This window comes from Phyllostomus hastatus, unplaced genomic scaffold (assembly GCF_019186645.2).
Source record: "Phyllostomus hastatus isolate PE091 unplaced genomic scaffold, TTU_PhHast_1.1 phas_scaffold_46, whole genome shotgun sequence".
Classification (NCBI taxonomy): Eukaryota; Metazoa; Chordata; class Mammalia; order Chiroptera; family Phyllostomidae; genus Phyllostomus; species Phyllostomus hastatus.
This window is the reverse complement of record NW_025334032.1, coordinates 23,331,083-23,357,743: the sequence shown is the minus strand read 5'-3', so window position 1 is coordinate 23,357,743 and position 26,661 is coordinate 23,331,083. Positions and strand designations below refer to the sequence as shown.

Genomic DNA, 26,661 nt, shown 5'->3' with positions numbered 1-26,661 from the left:
GATAAGAAAGCATGACCCACACATATGCTGCCTACAAGAGACCCAACTCAGAACAAAAGACCTACACAGGCTGAAAGTGAAGGGCTGGAAACAAATATTCCAAGCAAATGGACAGGGAAAAAAAGCCAGGGTACCAATACTCATATCAGACAAAGTAGACTTCAAAAAAAGGACCATAAAAAAGACCCAGAAGTTCACTTCATAATACTCAAGGGAACAATCCATCAAGAAGACATAAACATTGTAAATATATATGCACGCAACATAGGAGCACCCAAATATGTAAAGAAAATCTTGGAGGACTGCAAGAAAGATATTGACAGCAACACAATTAGAGTAGGGGATTTCAACACCTCACTGTCAAAAATGGATAGGTCTTTCAAACAAAATATCAACAGAGATATTGTAGCATCCAACAATGTCCTAGATCAAATGAACTTAACTGCTATATATATATATATATATATATATATATATATATATATATATATGCAGTTAAGTTCATTTATATATATAAATATATATGTGTATATATTCATATATATACATATATATATATATATGCTTTCATCCTAAAGAAGCTAAATACACATTCTTTTCAAATGCACATGGAACATTTTTAAAGATAGACCATATGATAGGACACAAAACAAATCTCAATAAATTCAAGAAAACTGAAATCATAGAAGCATTTCCTCTGATCACAAGGGACTAAACTGACCAACCTCAAGGAAAAAACTCAAAAACACTCAAATTCATGGAGACTGAAGCATGCTATTAAACAATGAATGGGTCAAGAATGAGATCAAGGAAGAAATAAAAAATTCCTAGTAACAAATGAATATGAACTCACAACAATCCAAAACTTATGGGACACAGCGAAGGTAGTCCTGAGAGGGAAGTTCATAGTGATACAGGCCTACCTAAAAGAGTTAGAAACATTTCAAATAAACATCCTATCCCTACATCTACAAGAACTGGAGGAACAAGAACAAAGACAGCCCAGAGCAAGCAGAAGGAAGGAAATAATCAAGATCAGAGCAGAATTAAACAACATAGAGACTAAAAGCACAATTCTAAGGATCAATAAATCCAGGAGCTGGTTCTTTGAAAAGATAAACAAAATTGAGAAGCCTTTAAGCAGACACATCAAGAAAAAAAGAGAGAGGACCCAAATCAAGACAGTCAGAAATGAAAGAGGAGAGATTACAACTGATACAACAGAAATACAAAGGACTGTAAGAAATTACTATGAAGAACTATAGTAATGCCAAGAAATTTGAAAACCTAGGTGAAATGGACAAATTTCTAGAAAAATATAATCTTCCAAAAGTCAAGGAAGAAGAAGCAGAAAGCCTGAACAAACCAATAACAGCAGACAAAATTGAAGCAGTAACAAAAAAAAAAAACAAAAACACCTCCTGACACCCACAAAAGCCTTGGACCAGATGGTTTCACAGGAAAATTTTACAAAGCATTTGAGGCAGAGCTAACCCCTACTCTCCACAGATTATTTTAAAAAATTCACGAAGATGGAAGACTCCCATACTCTTTTTATGAAGCCAGCATCATCCTAATCTCAAAACCAGATAAAGACACAACAAAGAAAGAAAATTACAGGCCAACATTGCTGATGAACACAGATGCTCATTAAAAGCTCTTAACAAAATATTGAAAAACAACATCCAGCAATACATTAAAAAGATCTTACACAATGATCAAGTAGAATTCATCATTGATCCAGGGATGCAAGTATGATACAATATTTGCATATCAATAAATGTAATACATCACATAAACAAAAGGAAAGACAAAAATCACATGATCATATCAATAGATGCAGAAAAAGGATTTGATAAGGTACAGAACCCATTTATGATATAAACACTCAGCCAAGTGGGAATAGAGGGAGCATTCCTCAACATAATAAAGGCCATATATGAGAGACCTACAGCCAACATCAGACTCAATGGGCAAAAACTAAAAGCTTTCCCACTAACATCAGGAACAAGACAAAGATGTCTGCTTTCACCACTCCTATTCAACATAGTACTGGAAGTCCTAGCCACAGCAATCAGACAAAAAAAAAAAAGACATAAAAGGCATCCAAATTGGAAAAGAGGAAACAAAACTGTCATTGTTTGCAGATGACATGATTGTGTACATAGAAAATCCTATAGACACCACCAAAAAACTGCTTGACCTAATAGGTGAATTTGGCAAAACAGTGGGATACAAAGTCAATATTCAGAAATCAAAGGCATTTTTGCACACCAACAATGAAACATCAGAGATAGAAACCAGAAAAAAAATCCCATTTGATATAGCGGCAAGAAAAATAAAGTACCTCAGAATAAACCTAACTCAGGAGGTAAAATACCTGTACTCAGAAAACTACAGGACACTGAAGAAAGAAATTAAGGAAGACACAAACAAAGTGAAGCATGTGCCATGTTCATGGATTGGAAGAATTAACGTCATCAAAATGTCCAAACTTCCCAAAGCAATTTATAGATTCAATGCAATCTCTATTGAAGTACCAATGACATATTTTGCAGATGTAGAACAAGCATTTCAGGAATTTATATGGAGTCATAAATGACCCTGAATAGCTGCAGCAATTTTAAGAAAGAAGAACAAAGTAGAAGTGATCACAATACCTAATATCAAACTTTAGTACAAAGCCACTGTAATCAGAACAGCCTGGTACTGGCATAAAACAGGCACATAGATCAACAGAACAGAACAGAGAACCCAGAAATAAACCCAAGTCTCTATGGTCAATTAATATTGGACAAAGGGGGGCAGAAGCATAAAATGGAGTAAAAATATCCTCTTCAACAAATGGTGTTGGGAGATCTGGACAGCTATATGCAAATAAATGAAACTCAAGCACCAACTTACACCACTCACAAAAAATAAATTCAAGTTGGGTAAAAGGCTTAAATATAAGTCATGACACCATATGAGTTATAGAGGAAAACACAGGCAGGAAAATCTCAAATATTCCATGCAGCAGTATTTTCACCAATATGTCCCCTAGAGCAAGGGACATAAAGGAAAGAGTAAACAAATGGGACCTCATCAAAATAAAAGCCTTCTGTGTGGCTAAAGAAAACAGCATTAAAATGAAAAGAGAACTGACTGTATGGGAAGACATATTTGCCAATGATACCTTGGAAAAGGGTTTGATCTCCACAATATAAAGAACTCACATGAGCCCACTCCAGGAAGGCAAAAAACCCAATTAAAAAATGGGCAAAAGACTTGAACAGACACTTCTTCAAGGGGGACATACAGAGGGCCCAGAGACATATGAAAAGGTGCTCAGTATCACTAGACATCAGAGAGATGCAAACTAAACCTGCAGTGAGATACCTCTTCACACCTGTGAGAATGGCCAGCATAAACAGATCAACAAATGGGAAATGTTGGGGAGGATGTGAGTAAATGGGAACCTTACTACACAGTGGGAATGCAAACTGGTGTAGCCATTGTGGAAAACAGTATGGAATTTCATCAGAAAACTAAAAATGGAACTGTCTTTTGACCTGGCAATTCCACTGCTGGGATTATACCCTAAGACCCCTGAAACACCAATCCATAAGAACCTATGCACCCCCATGTTCCTAGCAGCACAATTTACAATAGCCAAGTGCTGGAAGTAGCCTAAGTACCCATCAGTAAATGAGTGGATCAGAAAACTATGGTACATTTACACAATGGAATACTATGCTGCAGAAAGAAAGAAGGAGTCCCTTCCCTTTGTGATAGCATGGATGGATCTGGAGAATATTATGCTAAATGAAATAATCCAGGCAGTGAAAGACAAACACTATATGATGTCATCTTTAAATGGAACTTAATCAACAAAACAAAGAAGCAAGCAAAATATATCCAAAGACACTGAAATTGAGAACAGGCTAACAGTAACCCAAAGGGAAGTAAGAGAGGATAATGTGTGGAAAGGGATGGAATTTTTTCATGAACAACTATAAAGGATACATAGACAAAACCAAGGGTGGGGGGTGGAATCTAAGTAGGGAGGTGGGGATGACTGGGGTGGAGGGGAGTGCTGGGGGGTAATTGCAGATAACTGTACTTGAACATCAATGAAATAATTTTAACAAAAAGTACATTTGCTTCCAATCATCACAGAATTTCAATCTAAATTACCTATAATTCTTTGACTATGTCATTTATGGAGGCCATAGACACAAGGTACTAGAAATGTCTTGAGGAAGATTTTATGTAATTCTAGGGTAGGCATTAACTTTCCAATGTAGAAACCACATATTATGATTTATAGGCAACAACCAAGGAAAATCTTATCCCACAGACTTAATACAAATCATTATTCCACCAAATTATTGGTTTCTGGACAAAATATGCTTGTGGCATAATGTTGAAAGACAGCTTCTGCATGAAGCAATATCATCCAAAGTAGAGAAATATATGGCAAAGTACCTTAAATTTAAGCATTATGTCTTTTTAAAAATTAGATCAGTAATATACCTGAAGTGGAAATGTACCACCTTTTTCTAAGTTCTTTACCAAATTTTGTTTCTGTAAAAGCCTGGCAGCTACAGCATGTTCTTCAGTGTTATTTCTCAACTTAAAGAAACTCCCTCTTCTAGGAATAAAATAAATGTTAAAGTTTTTGTGTCATTAATTTGGTGGTGATGATTGTCCTCTAGAAAGTCAAAATCTAATTAAAGTGACAGACGTTAATAAGGAGATCTGTCACCAAACTGAGCTGTGTGGCTCCTGAAGGTATGTGAGTACTCATTCAGCAGTTATATCAAGGTTTCTCAACCTCAGAATTATTGATAATTTAGGCCCAGTCATTCCTTTGTTGTGGGAGGTTGGGGTGAGAGGGATTGTCCTGTGCATTGTGGAATACTTGAAGCATCCTTGGCCTTTGCTAACTAGATACAATGCTAGAAGACATTTTTGATTTTCACAACTTGAAATTGACATTGGTCTCTAGTGGATAAAATCAAGGATGGTGTTAAACGTCCCACAATGTAAAGAACATTCCCTGCAACAAAAATTATCTGGCCCCAAATGTACAGGCTTACTAATGTCATTTTATTGTTTTCTGGCTGTTTTGTAATTCCATTGGGAGGAAATATTTGCATAGCATATATCTGACGAGAAATTCATATTCAGAATATATAGAAAACTCCTAAAACTCAACAACAAAAAGCAAATAGCTCAATTAAAAAATGAGCAAAGACTTGAATAGACATTTCTTTAAAGAAAATATAGAAATTGCCAATAAGCACATGAAAAGAAGTTCAACATTACTAATAAGTAAGAAACGAAAATCAAAACTACAATAACATACTACCTCACACCCATTACGATAGCTACTATTTAAAAAAACAAACCAAAAATGACGTGTTGGTGAGGATGTCAAGGTATGGGAACCCATGTACCTTGGTGGTGGGAATATGAAATGGTACATCCACTGTTGAAAATACTGTGGAGGCTTCTTAGAGAATTAAAAATAGAATTAGCATATGACCCAGTAATTCTTTTTCTGGTATGTACCCTGCAAACTGAAAGTAACGTCTGTATAAGATATTTGTATACGTGTGTCGAGAGCATTATTCACAAGAGCAAAAACTTGGAAGCAACCCAAAGGTGCATTGACAGATAAATGGATAAAGCAAAATGTGACATATACATGTAAACAAAAAAATATATCAAACTATTACTCAGCCTTCAGAAGGTGGAAATTTTGCTTATGCTACATCATGGATGAACCTTGAGGACATTATATTAAATGAAATAAGCTAGTCACAAAAAGGGAAACACTGTGTGATGTCACTGATATGAGGTACTTAGCATAGTCAAAATCATAGTCACAGCAAGTAGAATGGCAGTTGCAAGTGGCTTGGGGAAGGGGGTAGGAGGAGTCATTGTTAAGTAGGTATGGAGTTTCAGTTTTAAAAGATGCAAAGAGTAATGGAATAGATAGTAGTGATGGCTCCACAGCATTGTGAATGTATTTAACACCACTGAGCTGTACACTTAAAATGCTTTAGATGGTAAACTTCGTACTATGTATATTTTAACACAGTAAGAAATCTGGAAAACGAAAGAAAATACCTAATTCATTTGATATTTAGAAACTATCTCTAAGATTCTTTAAAATAACCCAGCTAAAAATGTTAAAAGCTTCATTGCCTTATGTACTTATTCTGAAGCCCATCAGCTAGTAATGTTTTACTCTTTTAACATTGTGTTTTCTGTATTTACATCTAAATCTTTAATTTCTTGAAGCTAGGAAACTATTTTCCTATCTTCTGTTCTTTTTTGAACATATAAAATAGACCAAATACATAATAAATACATGTGGATGTTTTGAAAGGAGGGCTGTCTATGCCACCACAAGGCTGATGTCACTCACTTCAGTGTTTTGTGTAAGGAGGTCTATTGGTTATGAACTCCTTCAGCTTTTGATTGTATGTCTCCTTAATTTTTGAAGGGTAGGTTTGCCCAGGATAGTATTCTTTGTTGGCAGTTTTTTTTCCTTTTTAGCACTTTGAATACCAGGAATTCATTCTTTTCACAGCTGAATTCTATTCTGTTGTGTCTTTTACATGAAGCTGTTGGTGGACACTTAACGTTGTTTACATACCTGGCATATTGTGAATCAGGCTGCAATGAACATGGGGGTGCAGCTGTTTCTTTGAGATTCTGATTTCAATTCTTTTGAATATATACCCAGAAGTGGAATTTCTGGATCTATTTATTCCTATTTTTAAGTTTTTGAGGAAACTCAAAAACTCCATACTGTTTTCCATAATAGCTGCCCCAGTTTACATTCCCATCAACAGTGCTACTGAGTTGCATAGCTTCAGCCTGGGCACCCAAGTGTAGGCCTCCATTTGGCTGCAGCTACTATTTTACACTGGGAGATGTATTTGTCAGACCCTCTGCCCATCAGCCAGAGCCTGTTTTATTATATTTTGCCATTCCCAAGCTCATTAGACATAACAGTGATACGTGGCACTTGGCGTATTTATACATGGGAGCATTTTATGGAATTAGACCTTTTCTCTCCCTGTCTCATATATATAATCACAGGGAACTAAGATGCTATATTTTCATTATATTTTATACTTCAGCTGCTGGTCAGACTTAGGAATAGCTGCTTGTAATATTCTTGAGCATTGACGTCAATGTCACAAAGTGCAGGGCACTGGGTTCCCTTACCCATAAACAGAAACACAAATACCTGCCTACCTTTACTGCAGCCCTGCTTCTGGTAATAAAATGTGGTGGGAAAGACTGTGAATTACAAAATATGAGGGATTAACAATGAAGGTGAACACGTATATGAAAGTACACAAAATTAATGCCTTACTTCTAGAGAGTCTTCTTGCCACGTAGGAAACAAACCAAACAGCAGCACCCCCTGCAAAACAAATGAAACCCCTCAGTTATTGACCTTTACTTGGCCCTATCAGGTAAAAAAATGCATTCTCTTGACCTCACTACCTTCTCAGAATCTCCTTCAAGACCATCCCCACCCACAGCAGGTCATTGCCACTGCTGATGTGACCAGATGTTGGCATAGTCTGTCAAGGAACTTCCACCCTCAGGGTTCAGGGAACCCCGTTGACTTAAGTGCTGCTGTAAGAGTATTAAATTTCTTTCTTAAAGTGTGCCAAACTTCTGATCTTTGTCTTTCTTTGTTCACTTGGGTTTTGTGGTGACCCCATTTTGAAGCCTGCCAAATGTAGGCAAGAACAGGAAAGTTGATACCTATATGCTTAAATTTCTCAGGCCCCAGGAAAATGGGTGATATAACTACAGCAGGCATAATTTTGGTAGGAGAAGTAAATTCTGGCCAGGAGTAAGTCTGCCAGGGCAGTGGACCTTGGGTGTCAAGAAAACAATGAAGAAATACCTACCATCCTGAGCCTCAAAAGTTGAGCTGAAAAGGCCACTGTTGAGGATGTTGGGTTGCTCAGAGTGGTGGCTTTCTGACATGCTTCCTCTCACACTGGAGGAAACTGTGGGTGGATTGGAAAGGTTGTTAAAATGGCACTGTAGAGCATGGTTTCATACAGCAACAACCTGTCCCTACCTAAAATTTAGTGTTTTGTTCATTGTGGATTTTCCTGGCAATCAAGTTTGATGTTTTTAATGCATTGAGATGTTACTGGATTATTATGTTTTTGTTCCTCTACCCCCTTATGCTTTCTACCATCCCAATCTTGGCCCCATATAGAATTTGGGAGAATTGTCAAGTTTAAATTAGATTTAATCAAAACAGTATTTTGATTGGGGTAAAGCAAACAGAAGCTAATCATCAGGTGAGTTCAAGAGCAGGTCTTTTCAAAAGAGAAAAGGCTGATTATGGTGGATTCTGCTCACACAGCTATTTTGACTGTTTTGTACCACCCTGAATATGTATGGATTATATGTTTCAGGAGAGATAGTAAAAGTCTTAGGTAATGTTCTCCAACTATGAAAATATGTGAAATTGCTAAAGGGAGATCCCTTGTCAATTAATAGTGGGGACAACAGAAGATTGTTCTTATCACATGTGATTGACATGATCAACCCAATGTGCCTCTGAATCACCAAGTCTGAGGAATGAAGCAGCTATCATATACATTTGAATTATTCATGATTTTAAAATTAGACATAACTAAATATATAAAAGGGCCTAAGTAGATAAACATTGATGTTTTCCTAATTTTAAAATTCAACAGTTCTTATTTAGTGATTGTTAGGATGTTTGGGAACAGAGATGAGGAATGTAGTGTGGAAGAAGAAGAGTTAAGTGATCTTTGGGCTTCTTATCAGTATTTCATTAAAGATATTACTTCATTTCTGTTTTGTTTGGTGCAGAAGAAAGTGTAGCAGGCTTAAAATGAGGAGATCTTAATTTAATCCTAGATCTACCCCAAGCCACTATTTAGTGCTAGGTAATTATAAATCTCCCTAGGGATCACGTTATAATTTCCAAAGTGAGTCTATTATTTCTTTCATGAGAATTGGAATTATGTATTATAATCTACTTATTTTTTCTCTTAGATTCTAGAGGTGCCCCCTTTGATTGTTTTGAAGAAATAAATTCAGAAGGAGATAGATTTGGAAACTGTGGCCCTCATTATTGTTCATTTTCGTATGTATTTAGACAATTCTAATTTGTTTGTAATGTAGGTTATATGTTTTTAGGATCCTAGAATATATTATTTCATGCTCACTAAAATGGTATTTTATAGCAGGTTTTCTTTGTTCCATGATCTGAGAACAGCATATTATCCATCGCCTACAAATAACACGAGCCTATAATGTTACAATGATCATAAAAATTGCCCGTTCACTGTTGTAATGAGCTAGATGTTGTGTTAAGTAGTTTATATGCAGTGTATATTATAAATATGTTGAATACATCAAACATATGTAGTAAGAGTTATTCCATTTTTCACTAATAAAAATTTGAAGACCAGCAACCATTTACTTAAATATCAGAAGGTAATATAGGAGAGGTAAGGCCTGTTACATTGCAAAAATCATTAATTTTTTCCTTGCCACATTGCCTCATTAAACAAAAGAGCCACCTCATATGTAAGTTGGTGTGTTCAGAAAACTTTACTGAGAGAACATTCTTGAAACATAGATTTAAGTTGGTAAAATATGTTTTTAACTTAGATGTATCAGCAATCTATGCTAATAATAAGAAAATTTTTTATGCCTTATGCTTCTAGTGATACACTGTGTGGAAAATTAGTTTGTTCCTGGTCACATAAAGTATTAGTATCACATGCAAATTTATCTGTGATTTACGCACATGTACGAGACGAAATTTGTGTGTCTACATATCTAGACACGGGCAAAATACCTCTAAATACGAAGTCGACATATAACACACCTGAAGACAGAGATCAAACATTTGTAGAAGATGGCTCTACATGTGGTCCTGAGATGGTAATTAAATCTATAGAATTACAAGTGCTTTAAAGACTTTTTTATGGTTATACTCATTTTGACAATTTACCAACCAATGCATTTAACAACAACCTGATTGATGTATCATTTTTCCATAAAATTCACCTATGGTGTAAGTGTACAATTCATTGCTTTTGATTAACTTACAGAGTTGCACAACCATCCAATGTTATACCATACCATCACCGCTTCCCTCTTGCCCACTTGCCCACTTGCCCATCCCTACCCTTAGGCAACACACCCAGTTTCCTCTATTATTAACATCTAACACTAATATGATCATATATTTTTTATAATAGTGGAGGCCTTACAGAGTTACCCTTTTATGGCAGAGTGCCACCTACTAATTTTTTAAGTTTAAAAAGAGTTTTTTGGACTTTTTAGCAGTTTAGATCATGTCATCAGCAATCTCTCTCATGGCATTAGTGAGGACCAAATGCTATAAGTAAAAGTGTTGGGTGGAGTGTTAGTTATCTATCCTAAAAGGGTTACTTTGGCTCCCTGTCAAGTCTCTGCTGCCATGACAGAATGCAGTAACAAGGCTGAGATGAAATCCATCAACACAACTTGTGAAAGCCTTTTTTATTGTCAAAAATGAGACTTTGCCTCTGACAAATATTATCAGTAAAACCTGATAATATTTATTTTTTATTTAATCTCTATTGCATTTTTTTCTATTACCATTTAGTCCTCTTATACTCCCCCCCCACCCAGCAATCACCACACTGTTGTCCATGTCCATGAGTCCTTAGATACATTTGTCATAATCAATGAAGCAATGTTGATACATTATTATTAGCTAAATCTAGTACTTCATTCAGGTTTCCTTGGCTTTTACTTAATGTCCTTTACTAGGACTGCACCCAGCATACCACTTTGCATTTACTGGTGGTGTGTACTTAGGCTCCTCTCGACAGTGACAGTAGCTGCTCCTTGTGCTGGGCTTGGAGGTGCCCAGGAGAAGCCAAGCTGCAAGCCAAGGTTGGCTGCTGCTAGTGTAAGGCTTTGGGCCACTTAGCAAGAGGTACTAGAGGCCGAATGCTGCTTGTTTGAGAGATTTTAGGGAAATCTGCAGCATGAGGCAAGGGAGGCCATTTGTATGGAAAAGTCCCTGGAAACGGCTTGGGTGGGCCTGCACGTTGGGTGGGGCAGGGTCTCAGGGAATCTCCAGGGCAGGGTAAGCAGTGTGAGCCATGTTCATGGAGACTCAGATATGGAGCCCACCTGCCGGCCCTTTGGGAGGGGCCAGTCTCAGAAAAGGAACAATGGCCTCTGCTAGCACTTAAGTGTGGTAGTAAGCTGCCCCCTGCCCTAGCTCTCACCATGATGGTTGACAATTTGGTTTCTCCCTGTATGTCCCTGTCTTTCTTCACGTTGCTACCCCAGTACTGGAGCTCAGGGGGAGTAAATCTGAGTAAGTCCATGTGTGGGCTCTTTAACTTGGCAGAGGTTGTGTCTGAGAGATACACACAAACTCTTTTTTTAAAATATTGTTACTTGTTACATATATTGGGTGTATTTGTATGTGACTAATGTTAAGCTGTAATGTTTAAGCTAGTCATGACCTGGAACCTATGCACCTGGTATATGTAACGGTATTTTTTTTCAGATCCTTTTCTCTTTTCTAAATTTTTTTTTTAGATTTTATTTATTTATTTTTAGAGAGGGAAGGGAGGGAGATAGAGAGGGAGAGAAACATCAATGTGCAGTTGCTGGGGGTCATGGCCTGCAACCCAGGCATGTACCCTGACTGGGAATCGAACCTGGAACACTTTGGTTCCCAGCCTGCGCTCAATCCACTGAGCTACACCAGCCAGGGTATGTAACGGTATTTAAGAAAAGATTTTGTTTGTATCTCTCATATCAGCTGCAACCTCCTCCAGGTTAAGGGAAACTGCCTGGGACTTCAGAAGCTCTCTGTCTTACTCAGCCACAATTGCGGCTTGTTTTCACAGCTAGAAGTTATGGGGACTTCTCCTGGCACTGGAACCCTAGACTGGGGGGCCTGGTGTGGGGCTGGGGCCCCTTGCTCCTGAGGTGGGACCTCCATGGTTGAGATATGACTCCCTGTATTTATCTACCACACATGGGTGTGGGACCAGCCTGTTCCATGTCTCCCCTTCTCCTACCAGTCTCAGTGTGGCTTCTTCTTTACATCCCGAGTGGTAGGACTTCCATTCAGGCAGATTTCAGACACTTCTGATTTTGGTGTGGTTAAGGGAGTATCCTCACACCAACAATTGTAAGACTTCAACTCCCCATTCAGACAGTACTCAATACTGACTGCTCAAAAGAATTGCCTGGACTCTGTTCCCTAGTGGTTTTAATATAATGGTCTCAGGTGGAGCCCAGCCTGGACATTTAAAAAAATGTTCCTCAAGGACCTAATCAAATTATTTTTCCAGAAATTTATCTTTCTAAGAGGACTTTTGGTACTAGACAATAAGAAAATAAAAATTCCAACCTCTTATATATGCTTATATCTTTATAATCTGAAGATAAATAACCTATTTTACATTTATTTCAGTGTACTCACTATTACTTTATTATTTAGATTTTTATGCCAGTCTTTGGTAAAATGAATTCTGGAATTTTCTTCATTTTTTCTTATGCATTACTAATACACACGATCTGATCATTTGGCTGACTTTATATTTCACTTCCTTTTGCTTTGTTGTAGATATGTGTCAGATTTCGTTGCCTAGAGATTAAACACATGTTCAGTGAAAATTCATGCAACAGTGCTACACATTGTCAGAGCCATGGAGTAAGTGATTTCAATCAATTTTCATTTTAAGCAACATGCTTTGAAAATTCAATAAACAGTTTGAAGATTTACAAAATTATTTGAATAATTTTTTATCATTTTCATACTACTTAGTGTTACTTAACAGTCTAAAATTTATTGTTTTAATATTATTTTGCAAAGAAACCTTGCTAAACTATTTATTAGAGAAGATAAAGTAGAAACATGTAAGATGATTCTAGATGTATAAAAAGTTAAATATGTGAGGTGGATGTACTATAAACACCACTTGTTACCATATCACCAAAATCATCATATTTTCACAGAGCGAAGGCAGAAAGTGGTAAATAAAGATTATTAGATTTTCTTCGTAGTTTTACTTGTTAATTTAGAGTCTGGGATGTTCTGTGAAGCTTCCAAGCACATGACAATTAATGGTGTGTTACTGGTAACTACTGATTCTTGGGTTTGGCTGTGGGGAGAGTTGAAAGAATTTTAAAAAATGATTTGGCAACAGAAGCTACATGCAGTTTTTATTTATTTATTTATTTTAGAGTTGTATTATTTTTTTGTTAATTTAATTCTTATTTTTTATGCCACCATAGTTCCTGCTTTTTCTCCCTTTCCCCACTGCCTCCTAACACCTCCCCTTCCCAAGCCAATCCCCTTATTATTGTTTTCTGTGTCCATGGGTTGTGCATAAATGTTCTTGGTTAAATCCTTCACCATCTTTCATCCCCCCCCCCAACTTTTTTGGGCATCAATCTGTTTTTTTTTAAAGATTTTATTTATTTTTAGAGGGTAGGAGGGAAGGAGAAAGAGAGGGAGAGAAACGTCAATGTGTGGTTGCTTCTTAACGCACACCCTACTGGGGACCTGGCTGGCAAACCAGACCTGTGCCCTACCTAGACTGGGAATTCAATCAGCAACCCTTTGGTTCGCAGGCTGACACTCAGTCCACTGGGCCACAACAGCCAGGAGGCATCAATCTGTTTTATGTGTCTAAGCTTCTATTACTATTTTGTTCATTGGTTTATTGTGTTCATTAGATTACATTCCACATATAAGTGATATCATGTAGTATTTTTCTTTCACTGACTGGCTTAATTCACTTAATATAATTTTCTTCTGGGCCATCCATGCTGTTGAAAAATGTAAGAGGTTTTTCTTTTTCTACTGCTGTGTAGTATTTCACTGTATAAATGTATCACAAGTTTTTTTTTATCCACTCATCTACTGATGGGCATGCTTAGGCTGTTTCCAAATCTTGGCTATTGTGAATAGTGCTGCCATAAACATAGGGGTGCATATATTTTTTGTATTGGTATTTTGGGATCCTTGGGGTATATTCCCAAAAGTGGAATCACTGGGTGAAAAGGGAGTTCCACTTTTAGTTTTCTGAGGAAATTCCATACTATTTTCCACAGTGGCTGCACCAGTCTGCATTCCCACCAATAGTATACTAGGGTTCCCTTTTTTCCACATCCATGCCAACACTTGTTTTTGTTGTTTTACTGATGGCAGCCATTCAGACAGATGTAAGATGATATCTCATCGAGGTCGTAATTTGCATTTCTCTGATGATTAGCAATGTTGAGCATTTTTTCACATGTCTATAGGAACTCTGCATGTCCTCTTTGGAGAAGTTTCTATTCAGGTCTTTTGCCTATTTCTTAATTGGGTTGTTTGTCTTCCTGGCATTGAGTTGTATTAGTTCTTTGTGTATTTTGGAGAGTAAATCTTTTTCAGAGTTATCATTGGCAAACATGTTCTCCCATACGGTGGGTTCCCTGTTTGTCTTGCAGGTGGTTTATGTAGCTGTGCAAGAGCTTTTTAATTTGATCTAGTCACATTTGTTTATTTTCTGCCTTCTTTGCTGTGACTTAGGAGATATATTTGCAAAAATACTTCTACATTGAATATCAGAGATTTAACTATCTATGTTTCTTCTAAGATTTTTATGGTTTCGTGACTTACATTTAAGTCTTTTACCCATTTTTTAAATTTTTGTGTATGGTGTAAGTTCATGCTCTGGTTTAATTATTTTGTGTATGTAAGTCCAGTTTCCCCCAAATCATTTATTGAAAAGACTGTCTTTGCTCCATTGTATGCTTTCAACACATTTTTAAAGATCAGGAACAAGACAGGGATGTCTGTTTTCACTACTCTTATTCAACATAGTCCTGGAAGTCCTAGCCACAGCAATCAGGCAACAAGAAAAAATAAAAGACACCCAAATTGTAAGGGATGAAGTAAAACTGTCATTGTTCATAGATGATATATGATACATAGAAAATTCTAAAGATTCCAACAAAAAACTACTAGGCCTAATTAATGAATTCAGCAAAATAGCAAGATACAAAATTAATGCACAGAAATTGACAACATTTATATATGCCAATAATGAGCTATGAGAAAGAGAAACTAAGAAAACAATTTCATTTACTATTATGACAAAAAAAGATACCTAGGGATAATTGTAGCCAAGGAGGTAAAAGACCTGTTCTTTAGGCCACTGAAGAAAGAAATCGAGGAAGATACAAATAAGTGGAAGCATATACCATGTTCATGGGTTGGAAGAATTAACACCATTAAAATAGCCATTCTGCCCAAAGCAATCTATATTAAAATACCAATGGCATACTTCATGGAACTAGAATAAATATTCCAAAAATTCATACAGAAACATAAAAGGTTCAGAATAGCCTCAACAACGTTGTGAAAGAAGACCAAAGCTGGAGGTATCACAACTCCTGATATCAAACTCTATGATAAACCCATTATAATCAAAACAGCCTGGTACTGGCACAAGAACAAATAGATCAATTGAACAGAACAGAGAGCCCAGGAATAAACCCACACCTGTTGATCGATTGATATGTGACAAAGGTCGCTAGATGTACATTTTAAAGTATAGATAATTTCAAGAGAAAATTGATGAAAATTTGTTGAATTGTCTGTTTAAGGTAAATCCTCTAGAATGACTGATTTCTCTGGAATAAGTTATCTGTCGCATAAGTATAGGATATTCATTGGTCTCAATTGAGAACCATCTATGTACATGAAATTTATTCTATATTTTGACTATTTCAGATTTGCAACAATTTTGATCATTGTCATTGTGACAAAGGGTTTGCTCCTCCTAACTGCACAGAATTGAAAGGAGAGTTTGGAAGTGTTGATGATGGGCACCAAGGCACTGGAAGTAGGTGTCTTTCAAATTTCATTAATGAAAGATAATATGAAAGAGAATAAAAGTATAGGTTACAAACTAGATGGCCAAACAAGTAAAGCCAAAAAAACACAGCTTATTTTATTTTATTTTATTTTATTTTATTTTATTTTATTATTTTATTTTCTGGGGTTTTTGCAGAATGTGTTTATTAGGCTACATATCTATTTGATATGAAAGGCTAAAAAAATCTTGGACTCTATGTTTGTACTCTCCTTTCTATGTCAACACTGACATTGTTTACCAATATAAAGTATAGTCAGTATTATGCACTTTGAAATGCCAGTGCATAAATGGCATTAGGAATGCCAGTGCATATCATTTGACTAAGTTAATTTAGATTGTTCACTCTGGATTGTCTCATGTATTCCTGGTGTATAACTCATTGTTTAGTAATGCCACTGGAATCTTTCAGACTGTCTTCTAATTCCTTCTTCTCAATTATAAGGCTTCCCATTTAATTTTTTTTGAAATTTTTATGATTAGAATCCCCCCTCCCCAACCCTGGGGTTTCTGAGAATTATTCTGAGATTAAGGAAGTCTGGATAAGAGTGGGAACAACTGAGGGATACCCCCTGTTCCAGAGTGTATGGGAGCCCACCTAAAATAATCTGGGAGCAGAAGAGGGCTATCTACCCTTACTTCCTTTCCTTTGGGGCAAAGTAATAATGAAACACCTGGACAGACTTAGCTGTAGCTTGATACCAGGCAGTGGTCATACCTGGGATGACCAACTTTTTAGAGAACTAACACAAAGCTATATCAGACTGCGTATAAGACCAAAATAAAAGCATAATAATTTAACATGTACCATATAATTTTACACATACAGTATTTTCTCATAAATATGTAAAAAATAGATACTTATTTGAAATTATATATTTTTATAATTTTACATTTATAGTAAATCTAGGGTTTTCTAAAATGTGCCTCAAAATTTCTCCAGCCTCTATCTATCATTACCCAGTTCCAAAGCCATTTTCACATTTGTAGGTAATTGTTCCAGCAGCAGCCTAATTCTCAGCACCAAAATGTGTACTAGGGTTCTCCAGAAAAACTGGAGCAATAGGATCTTTGTGTGTGTGTGTGAGTATGTATGTGTTTATATATGTGGGGAGAGAGAGAGGAGATAAGAGAGATATCATAAGAAATTGGCTCATGTGATTATGGAGGCCGAAAGGTCCCAGGATCTGCAGGGCAAGTTGTCATGCTTGGAGCGTTAGGAGAGTTGATGGTATATTTACCAACCCAAAGGCTGGCAGGTTTTAGATGCAGGAAAAGCCAATGTCTCCACTAAGGTTCCTCAGGCAGAAAGAATCCTCTCTTATTCTCGAGAAGATCAGCGTTTTTGCTTATTAAGACCTATAGCTGATGGGATGAGGCCTACTCCTATTAGAGGAGGCAATCTGCTTTACTCAGTCTACCAGTGTATTATACATGTTAATGTCGTTCCAAAACACCCTCACAGAAATGCCCAGAATAATATTTGACTGAATATCTGGACACACATGGCCAAGTCAAGATGACACATAAGTTAACCACCACACACATATTAGTAGTATTTGTTGGCAGTAGAAACTAAGAGTCCCTCTCTATAAAATATTGTTGGCAGGATGTACTTATCTGTATACACAGGTTATTTTAAAACCTGGAATGTATTGATTCATGATGGAATAGTTGGAGAAGCTAGGTAGTCATGTAAGCTGTGATTTTAAGAGTGCAAAACCGAGGAAGCTTCCTTTATGAGCAATATCATTTCTACTTCACTCAAAGCATTCATCTGTTTTTTTTTTTTTTTTTCCTGAAGCCAGTTTGAGTGCTGAGAGCAGGGAACAAGGGAAACCTTTGGGAGGAGCCGCGGATGGATTCAGGCTCTTCCTAGGAGAGGCTCTTTTTTCTTTATCTGATGTTTGACTATAATGCTTGGTGTGGGTAAGATTTGTTTCGGGGAGTTTGATTTGACGATTAAAACCTGGAGTAATAAAGGCTAAAACACTTCAGTGTAATAAAAGAGAGACGGTGAAAGACCATGAAGAGTTAAATACCGAGATGATTCAGCAAAGCATCTACGGAGTGAAGTAGAGGAAGCTTTGAGGCGGATTACTGCGGACTGGTTTTAATCAATGGAAAATGGAAACTCAGAGTAATTAATTAAATGAAGAAGACCAAACTGAAAGGCGCGTAAGAAAACAATCCTTCTTAGCTGTTATTAGTAGTGCTTGTTAAAACTAGACGGTAGTATAAAGGAAAGAAGTGAGACCCATTTTTCTGGTTTTTGGATATCCTACTCGTGCTTCTGAGGCCACCTGGGAATATATTATGTTCTTTGCAAATAACCCATGTAGTATCACTGATGACCCCAAAGACTATACAAGTAGCTGAGAATCCGTAGTATGTAGCCAGAGAGGCCGATCTCTCCATCTGATTCAGTGGCTTTTTGATTACAAATATAATGTAATCCTCACCCTAATAATACCGGGAACCCCAACCACATGTAGAAAGCAGACAAACAGAAAGTGTTGAACTTTGTACCTTGAACTCCCTTTAAAATTTTTAGGGGAATATAAGTGCTCTGGGGGCAGTTATCATGGGATTTTACTGAGACTCAACGATCGTCAGGAAGTGTAGCTAGAGAGTGGCTCCTCTGCCTGTCAGCTCCTCCATTGTTCCAGCTGGCAGAGACATGAGGGAACAGAGCTCCTCGTATCCAGTAAAAGCAGGCAGGCCAGCAAACCGTGGAGAAAGTGAACTTGACACAGTATTGCTCCAGAAAGGTGACTGGTATATACAAAGAGGAGCCATATTCTCAATTGAGAATGAATAAGAACTGGGGAGAAAAATGTAGATATTAGCACTAGTGAGTCAAAAATAGGTTAATGCCAGGCTTAGTGATGCATTCTATACTAGAGCCATTTTAATTTCGTATTGCTACATATTTGGTTAAACAACTTAATTATTTAACTTAGTGACTACTAATTTTTAATTTTTAGGAAAATGTATAGTAATGTGTGAGAAATCAAATGCCACATTTCCCAGGTATAATCCCAATAATCTCTGTGATATGGATGTTTGAGCTTTGGAGAAACTGTGTCAGAAAAGAACCGAGGACATGTTCGCAAGTATTGAGCATGTGCTTCATGAAAGAACATTACCTTCAGCCAAAGAAATCACCATATGGTGGAAGGTAGAACATGCAAAATCATCAGTAAAGCACTAGGACCAGCTCATTTTGTACATTAGTTTCTGGGACTTTATTATACTCATAATATACGTGAATGAAATGTTTAGTGTTTGGGAATAGTGTTGGCAATGATAGCCTCTCCACCTTTTCATTTGGTTATGACATAATTTGAAATGGATATTTTCTATTGTAGGAAGTTTATTGGACCAGAGATCTACCACTCCCCCAAAACGCCAATATCAACTCATTTTCTACATTTCTTTACCTGTGCTCATCATCGCTGCTGCTGTTTTAATAAAGCAGGATAAAATAAGAGAGCTATGCCACAGGGGTGAAACTGAAAGTGAGAGGTATATATAAATATATAAAATTCTTACTAAGGAAGGCAAGAAAAAAATGTATTTATTTAGGTTCCATCAAGAATAACTTAAGACTATAGGTAGGACGATATGAGGCGAGGTCCAAGGATACATTTCAAACTGGTTTGGTGCCCTCTGTGTTTTTCTAGGTTGACTCATTTTACCACTGGAATCATTTTACGGGGACATATGGGTACCTTGAATATTGTGGTTTATCCCCTAAGAGGGGCAGTCTCTTAGTCTGCTGCCCCTGCCTAAACAGTTATGTAGTTGGAGGTTTCATGAGAATTGGTGGCACCACACTTCAAGGGAACCTTCAAAAAATAGAAGTTTTAGATATAGAGTCTCAGATGAGTGGTAAACAATTTTATTGCCTTTTTCAACTAGAGATAATATCTGCAAACTTGCCTCCATAATATTTATCTTCCTAAACATTGATATTGGTAATTTGGAAAATCATTCCTAAAGTAGAAAGTACATAGTTCACAATGTCAGGTTAGGGGACAGGAAGTAGCATTATGAAATGGGAACAGAATTACATTTAGCCTCAGAAAACCTAATTGTAACTCCTAAATATGGCATGTAAAAACGATGCTTTCTTGAATAAGTGATTTAATCTTTATGTTCTTAAAATTATTCTCCATAACTCTATAAAATGGGAGATAATAATAGCTTTCCAATGTGTCATAAACTTTTCAGGTACACCAAATCAGTAAGTGAAATATCCCCTGTTGTCTGTAATCAGTTACATGGATATTTATGGGCCCATCACACTCCCGCTGTGCAGCTCTGCCACCAGAGTCACACAAGCATTGAAACATCACTGTTGAGACCCTTATTAATAATTCACATTATTTTCCCACAGAAATATTTACCTCTAGTTTTACCTTCCAAAAATCAATAGGAAGAGCATACATAAATATGTGTTATGAGAGGAAGAAATATGTATACATATATAGAAAACTTAACTGAAATTTTTGATGACTGCTTAATGGTTTTGGCTTAATTTGGCTTGAAGAGTTAGGGATAAGATAGAATCAGGGGCCTGTCTGGACAAATGTGAGCTTGCAACGTAAACACTTGGATAAATGTAAAATGAGGATGAGAAGTGTTAACAAAGCAAGGTGGCCGATGGCATTTGTTCCAATGTTGAGACAGCATCTATTTTGTTTTTATTTTATTTTGTTGGGAGAAGATGTTTAATGTAGTAAGTCACTCTGTTTCTTTGAAAACCTTCTTTATTCAAATAGTCATTTAAGATTTTAAAACTTCCCCACTTGAAAAGAAGTTTTATCAATTTTCTAGATCTACGTCAGAAGAAAGCAGCAATGACGATTTGTCCCCCAGTGAGAGGTGAGTTGGAGCAGTGTCATTAATCATTCTCCATTGCATGTTTTGGTCATGATGTTTGTGAGCACTTAAGAGCTGTTCCTTTGCAAACAGAGCATTTGTTCATAACATTCTTTATGGTTCTCATTGTGAGCTACTTTATAACCTTTAACAATAAAATTTGGTTCCATGACATCTCACCCTCTCTTCCTTGACCTGTACTAAGGGAGTGACTTTTGAGTACCCTTGCAAATATCTATGAGCACATACATTACGGGATTTTTTTGAGTATTAGTAAGAAGCACTTATATCTAAGTGACATTTTACTGCCACATAAAAAGAGGACTGATATTATAAGGTATGCCACACATGCTTATAATTATACTATTACCTCAGAAAAAATTACTGTTAATAAGATAGAGCCTTGGATTATTCTTTGATTTTACTGCATTAACTCATCAGGGAAGGTAAATTTAGAGATCAGACTATGAAATAATCACATTGTTTTATAAAATTAGACATTTCCCTTTTATAATCAGTATATAAAAACTTCCCTTAGTGAAGGATGGATTGTATATAAAAAGAGAGAATAATTCGACAGCATCCAAGATTATTTTTCAAGTTCTCTCTTCATTCTTGCAGTACTGACTGATATTCGTGTAACAAATGTTGAGATACATGCCTGACTGAGGGAAATCCTAATTTTAAGACCACTATTAAGTATGAACCATACCATCTTAATCCTATGATCAAGGCAGACTGTTTTAGGCTCTACAAAGATTAGACATATCTCTACTTTTTAACAAGAGTATACTTTTATCTTTTTAATCACAATGAAATGCATATTACAGGACAGAGAACAATCAAATGTATTTTTTTCCATTATAATCTGTATCAAAGATATAGAAGAGATCATTGCCTTCAAAGGCAGTGGGTGGAAATAAATAAGGAAAGAGCAGAAATAAATGAAAGGGAAAGTAAACAGAAAAATAACAAAAATAATCAAAGAAAAATAAAGGAATTAGTGATATATCACTAATAATGTTAAGTGATAAAAATTAATCAAAATAAAAAGGGAAAGGATATAAATGATCAATATCAGGTATTAAAATTACATATTTTTGATATTTTGGACATTAGAAGAAAAGAGGGTACTAGTAACAACTTAAAATCAATAAATTAAACTTTAGATGAAATACATCTATGCAGTTATGGTACTGGTATAAAAACAATAAAGACCAATGGAACAGAATAGAGACCCAGAACTCAGTCCACACACATATGATCAAAAGGGTGCCCAAGAGTACACAATGGGGGAAGGATAGTCTCTTGAACAACTGGTGTTGGGAAAATGGAATATACCCATACAAAAGAATGAAATTAGACCCTTAGCTTAAACCATACACAAAACTCAACTCAAAATACATTAAAGACTTATATGTCAGCCCTAGCACAGTAGAAGTCATAGAAGAAAATACAGGGAAAAACTTTATGACCTTGGCCTTGGGAATGATTTTTTTTTGGACTGATACCAAAAATAGAGGCAAGAAAAGCAAAAAATAGACAAGTGGGACTGTATCAAACTAAAAAGTTTCTGTACAGCAAGGGAAACATTCAACAAAGTGGAAGATGACCTAAAGAATCAGAGAAAATATTTGTAAACCATATATCAAATAAAGGGTTAATTGTGAAAATATATAAGGAACTTCTAGCATCAATACCAACCCCCCCGCCCCCGATAACCTGATTTATAAATGGGCTGCAGGGTTGTCAAACTCACTTTCACCAGGGGGCCAACATTAGCCTCGTGGTTGCATTCAAAGGGCTGAATGTAATTTTAGGACTGTATAAATGTCCTAACAAGGGGCAAGGAGCTTGGCATTGCCACCATGTAGAAACAAGGTGCTGGGCAGATATAACAAGGTGGAGGGCTGGATTCAGCCTGTGGACCTTGTGTTTGCCACCTGTGAGCTAGAGACTTGACCAGACACTTCTTCCCAAATGCCATAATGATGGCCAACAGGCATGTGAAAGTATGACTAGTGTCATTAATCTTCAGTGAAATGCAAGTCAAAAGCATAATGACTACCTGTTAGAATGCCTATCATCAGAAAAACAAAAACAAAGGCATGTTGGTGGGAATGCAAATTATTATTGCATTCACTAAGCAAAACTATTGAAAACTCTTTTAAAAATTATAAAATAGAACTACTACATGAACCAGTAAGTCCACTATTGGATATTTTTCTAACAATTGAAGTCAGGATCTCCAAGTGATATTAGCAGTCCCATGTTCACTGCAGCACTATTTATGATAGCTAAGATGTATATACAGACTAAATGTCCATCAGTGGATGGGTGGATAAAGAAAATGGGGTATACACATACAGTGGAATGTTGTTCAGCCATAGAAAAGAAGGAAATCCTGCACATGTGACAACATAGAGGAACCTTGAGAACATTATACTAAGTGAAATAAGCCAGATGCAGAAGGACAAATAACTGCATCATTCCACTTATATGAGGCATCTAAAATAGTGTAATTCATAGAAGCAGACAGTAGAATAGTGGTTATCTCAGAATGGGGGCAGGGGAAGAAGTCATGTTGCTAGTCAATGCAAATAAAGCCTCAGTTTTACAAGATGAATTAGCTCTAGTGATCTGCTGTACAATGTTGTCCCTATGTTTAACAATACTGTATTATACACTTAAAAAATTCATTAAGAAAGGTGATCTAAGTGTTCTTACCACAACACAATAAAATTATTAAAAATTTAAGAACTTTTGCTTCCCAAAAGCCTTTCTTATAAAAGGGAAAAGGGAAGTCACAATGTGGGGGAAGATTTTTGTAATGAATATTTCCAATGAAGGACTTATACTTAGAAATATATATATATATATGCACACATACCCTACAACTTAATAACAGAAGGTGAGGGAACATAGTAGTCAGATTATTTGAAGAGACTTCACAAAAGATGATATTGAAGGGACTCAAGATGTGAAAAATCGCTCAACATCATTATTCATCAGAAAAAGACAAAAATAAAAGACATTAAAATAAAAATGCAGGTAGGACATATATTGGTACAGTATAGTTTTTAAATATATTTTATTGATTATGCTATTACAGTTGTCCCATTTCCCCCCTTCACTCCCCTCCACCCTGTACACCCTCTCCCACCCACATTCCCCCCCTTTATTTCATTTCCATGTGTCATACTTATAAGTTCTTTAGCTTCTACATTTCCCATAGTATTCTTGCCCTTCTCCTATTTTCTACCTACCATCTATGCTACTTATTCTCCATACCTTTTCCCCTTCTCTCCTCCTCCTACTCTCCTGTTGCTAACCCTCCATGTGCTCTCCATTTCTGTGGTTCTCTTCCTGTTCTAGTTGTTTACTTAGTTTCTTTTTGTTTTTGTTTTGGTGTGGCTGTTAGTAGTTGTGAGTTTGCTGTCATTTTACTATACATTTTTTTTTATCTTTTTCTTAGATAGGTCCCTTTAACATTTCATAAAATAAGGGCTTGGTGATGATGAACTCCTTTAACTCGACTTTACCTGAGAAGCAGTTTATCTGCCCTTCCATTCTAAATGAAAGCTTTGCTGGATGGAGCAATATGGGATGTAGGTCCTTGCCTTTCATGACTTGAAATACTTCTTTCCAGCCCCTTCTTGCCTGCAATGTCTCTTTTGAGAAGTCAGCTGACAGTCTGATGGGAACTCCTTTGTAGGTGACTGTCTCCTTGTCTCTTGCTGCTTCTAGGATTCTCTCCTTCATTTTTACCTTGGCTAGTGTAATTATAATGTGCCTTGGTGTGTTCCTTCTTGGGTCCAACTTCTTTGGGACTCTCTGAGCTTCCTGGACTTCCTGGAAGTCTATTTCCTTTGCCAGAATGGGGAAATTCTCCTTTATTATTTGTTCAAATAACTTTTCCATGGGTTGCTCTTCCTCTTCTCCTTCTGGTATCCCTATAATTTGGATGTTGGATCATTTAAAGTTGTCCTGGAGGTTCCTAAGCCTCTCATTTTTAAAAATTCTTATTTCTTCATTCTTTTCTGATTGTATGCTTTTTCTTCCTTCTGGTCTACTCCATTGATGTGAGACCCAGCTTTCATTCCATCACTATTGGTTCCCTGTGCAGTTTTCTTCATTTCACTTACTGTAGCTTTCATTTTTTCATCTAATTTGCAACCAAAATCAACCAATTCTGTGAGCATCCTGATCACCAGTGCTTTGAACTGTGCATCTGATAGGTTGGCTATCACTCGGTTGCTTAAAAGTAGTGATTCTGGGGCTTTCTATTCTGTTTGAGCCATCTTTTTTTTTTCCCTTTCGTCTGGTCGTGCCTGTTACGTATGAGGGGTGGAGCCGTAGGTGTTCACCAGGACAGGGCACCCCAGTCACTGGGTTGTGAAGTTGTATATAGGGGCAGGGTCCGAGAGGGAACAATGGCTCTTGCTCCGCTCTCCGTGGGACCTCAGTCCCTTCTGCTGCTTCCCCCAAGCAAACTGGGCCCCTCTGGTGCCAGTTCCCATGTGGGTGGGCTTCTGCACGTGGTGGGACTTTCCAGCAATCTCTCCTGTGAGGCTGGGAGTCTCTCTGTGCCTCAACTCCCACAGGTGTTTTCAATTAGTGCCCAAGGCTCTATTTCCCGGTGCTGTGATCCTGGGTTGTGTGCAGTGCCTTGCTTCACAATCACCGCCTCGCTGAGTCTGCTGGTTGCCAACCCTCGGCCGGGTTCTGCCAGCTGCCGCTTGCATGCTCAGGGTCTACCCGCTGCGGTCTAGTGTGCCCCGGATGCCTTATGCGCCCAGCCCAATGCTCTCTGCTCTCTGCTGCCGCAGACCTTGCCCAGCTGCCCTACTCTGCCCCTCCTACTGGTCTGGATGAATTTGTCTATTTTAACTTCTTGGTTGTCTGACTTCCATACAGTTCAATTTTCTGTCAGTTCTGGTTGTTATTCTGTTTCTAAATTGTTGTCTCTATCTTGGTTGTGTGAGGAGGCACGGTGTGTCTACCTATGCCTCCATCTTGGCCGTAAGTCTGGTGCAGTATAATTTTTATTATAGTTCAGCAACTTAACATCTTCCAAAATTATTAGGTTTCAATCAAATTTGTAGCTTATATTTTTATTTTTAAAACTATCATACCTATCATATTTAAATTTTATATTTATTTTATAATTAATTCAACATTTATTTTTGAGACAGAACAAAGGTAATTTTTTTTTTGATTTTTGAGTCTGATTATCTAAAATATATTTCTTTTCCACTTAACTTGAAATGGACTGTCTTCTCCCTTTTATATTTTTTAACTTTAAAGCTTATTTTCTTCTTTTCCAACATTAATAAACTATGTATGTATATGTATATTTCTGCATATATATATATTTTTAATTGTTTGTCAAGTACAGTTTTCTGCCTTTTTGAATAAACTCACTCAAATTATTTTTTGGACATATGAGTACCAAACTTGAGAAAAAGATTTTGAAATTTATATGAAAGGAAAACAGGGATATACAGGTAAACTTTGGTATTAGAACTAAACTAACAATGAATTAAAATATAGATCATTTTATTTTCAAACTACATCTTTTTTTGTTAATGTATTATCAAATATTTATTAAAATATCTAAGTTACCTTGGTTGATATATGAATTAAGGGTGAATTTTCAAAATCAATACACAAAGATGATTTCCATTAATAATATAGCAGCACAATTTACAATAGCCAAGTGCTGGAAGCAACCTAAGTGCCCATCAGCAAATGAGTGAATCAAAAAACTACAGTACATTTACACAATGGAATTCTACACAGCAGAGAGAAAGAA

At 36.7% G+C, this 26,661-nt stretch overlaps 1 protein-coding gene across 1 annotated transcript in view; it reads left to right on the top strand.

Moving 5' to 3' along the window:
• Positions 1–26,661, top strand: part of LOC123807759 (disintegrin and metalloproteinase domain-containing protein 5-like) — a 108,909-nt gene that overhangs the window by 79,982 nt on the left and 2,266 nt on the right. The window contains exons 7-12 of the mRNA XM_045821799.1: positions 9,061–9,151; positions 9,738–9,957; positions 12,659–12,745; positions 15,818–15,929; positions 19,331–19,487; positions 20,802–20,849. Of these exons, the coding sequence (XP_045677755.1) occupies positions 9,061–9,151; positions 9,738–9,957; positions 12,659–12,745; positions 15,818–15,929; positions 19,331–19,487; positions 20,802–20,849 (715 nt within the window). The remainder of the gene's footprint in view (positions 1–9,060; positions 9,152–9,737; positions 9,958–12,658; positions 12,746–15,817; positions 15,930–19,330; positions 19,488–20,801; positions 20,850–26,661) is intronic.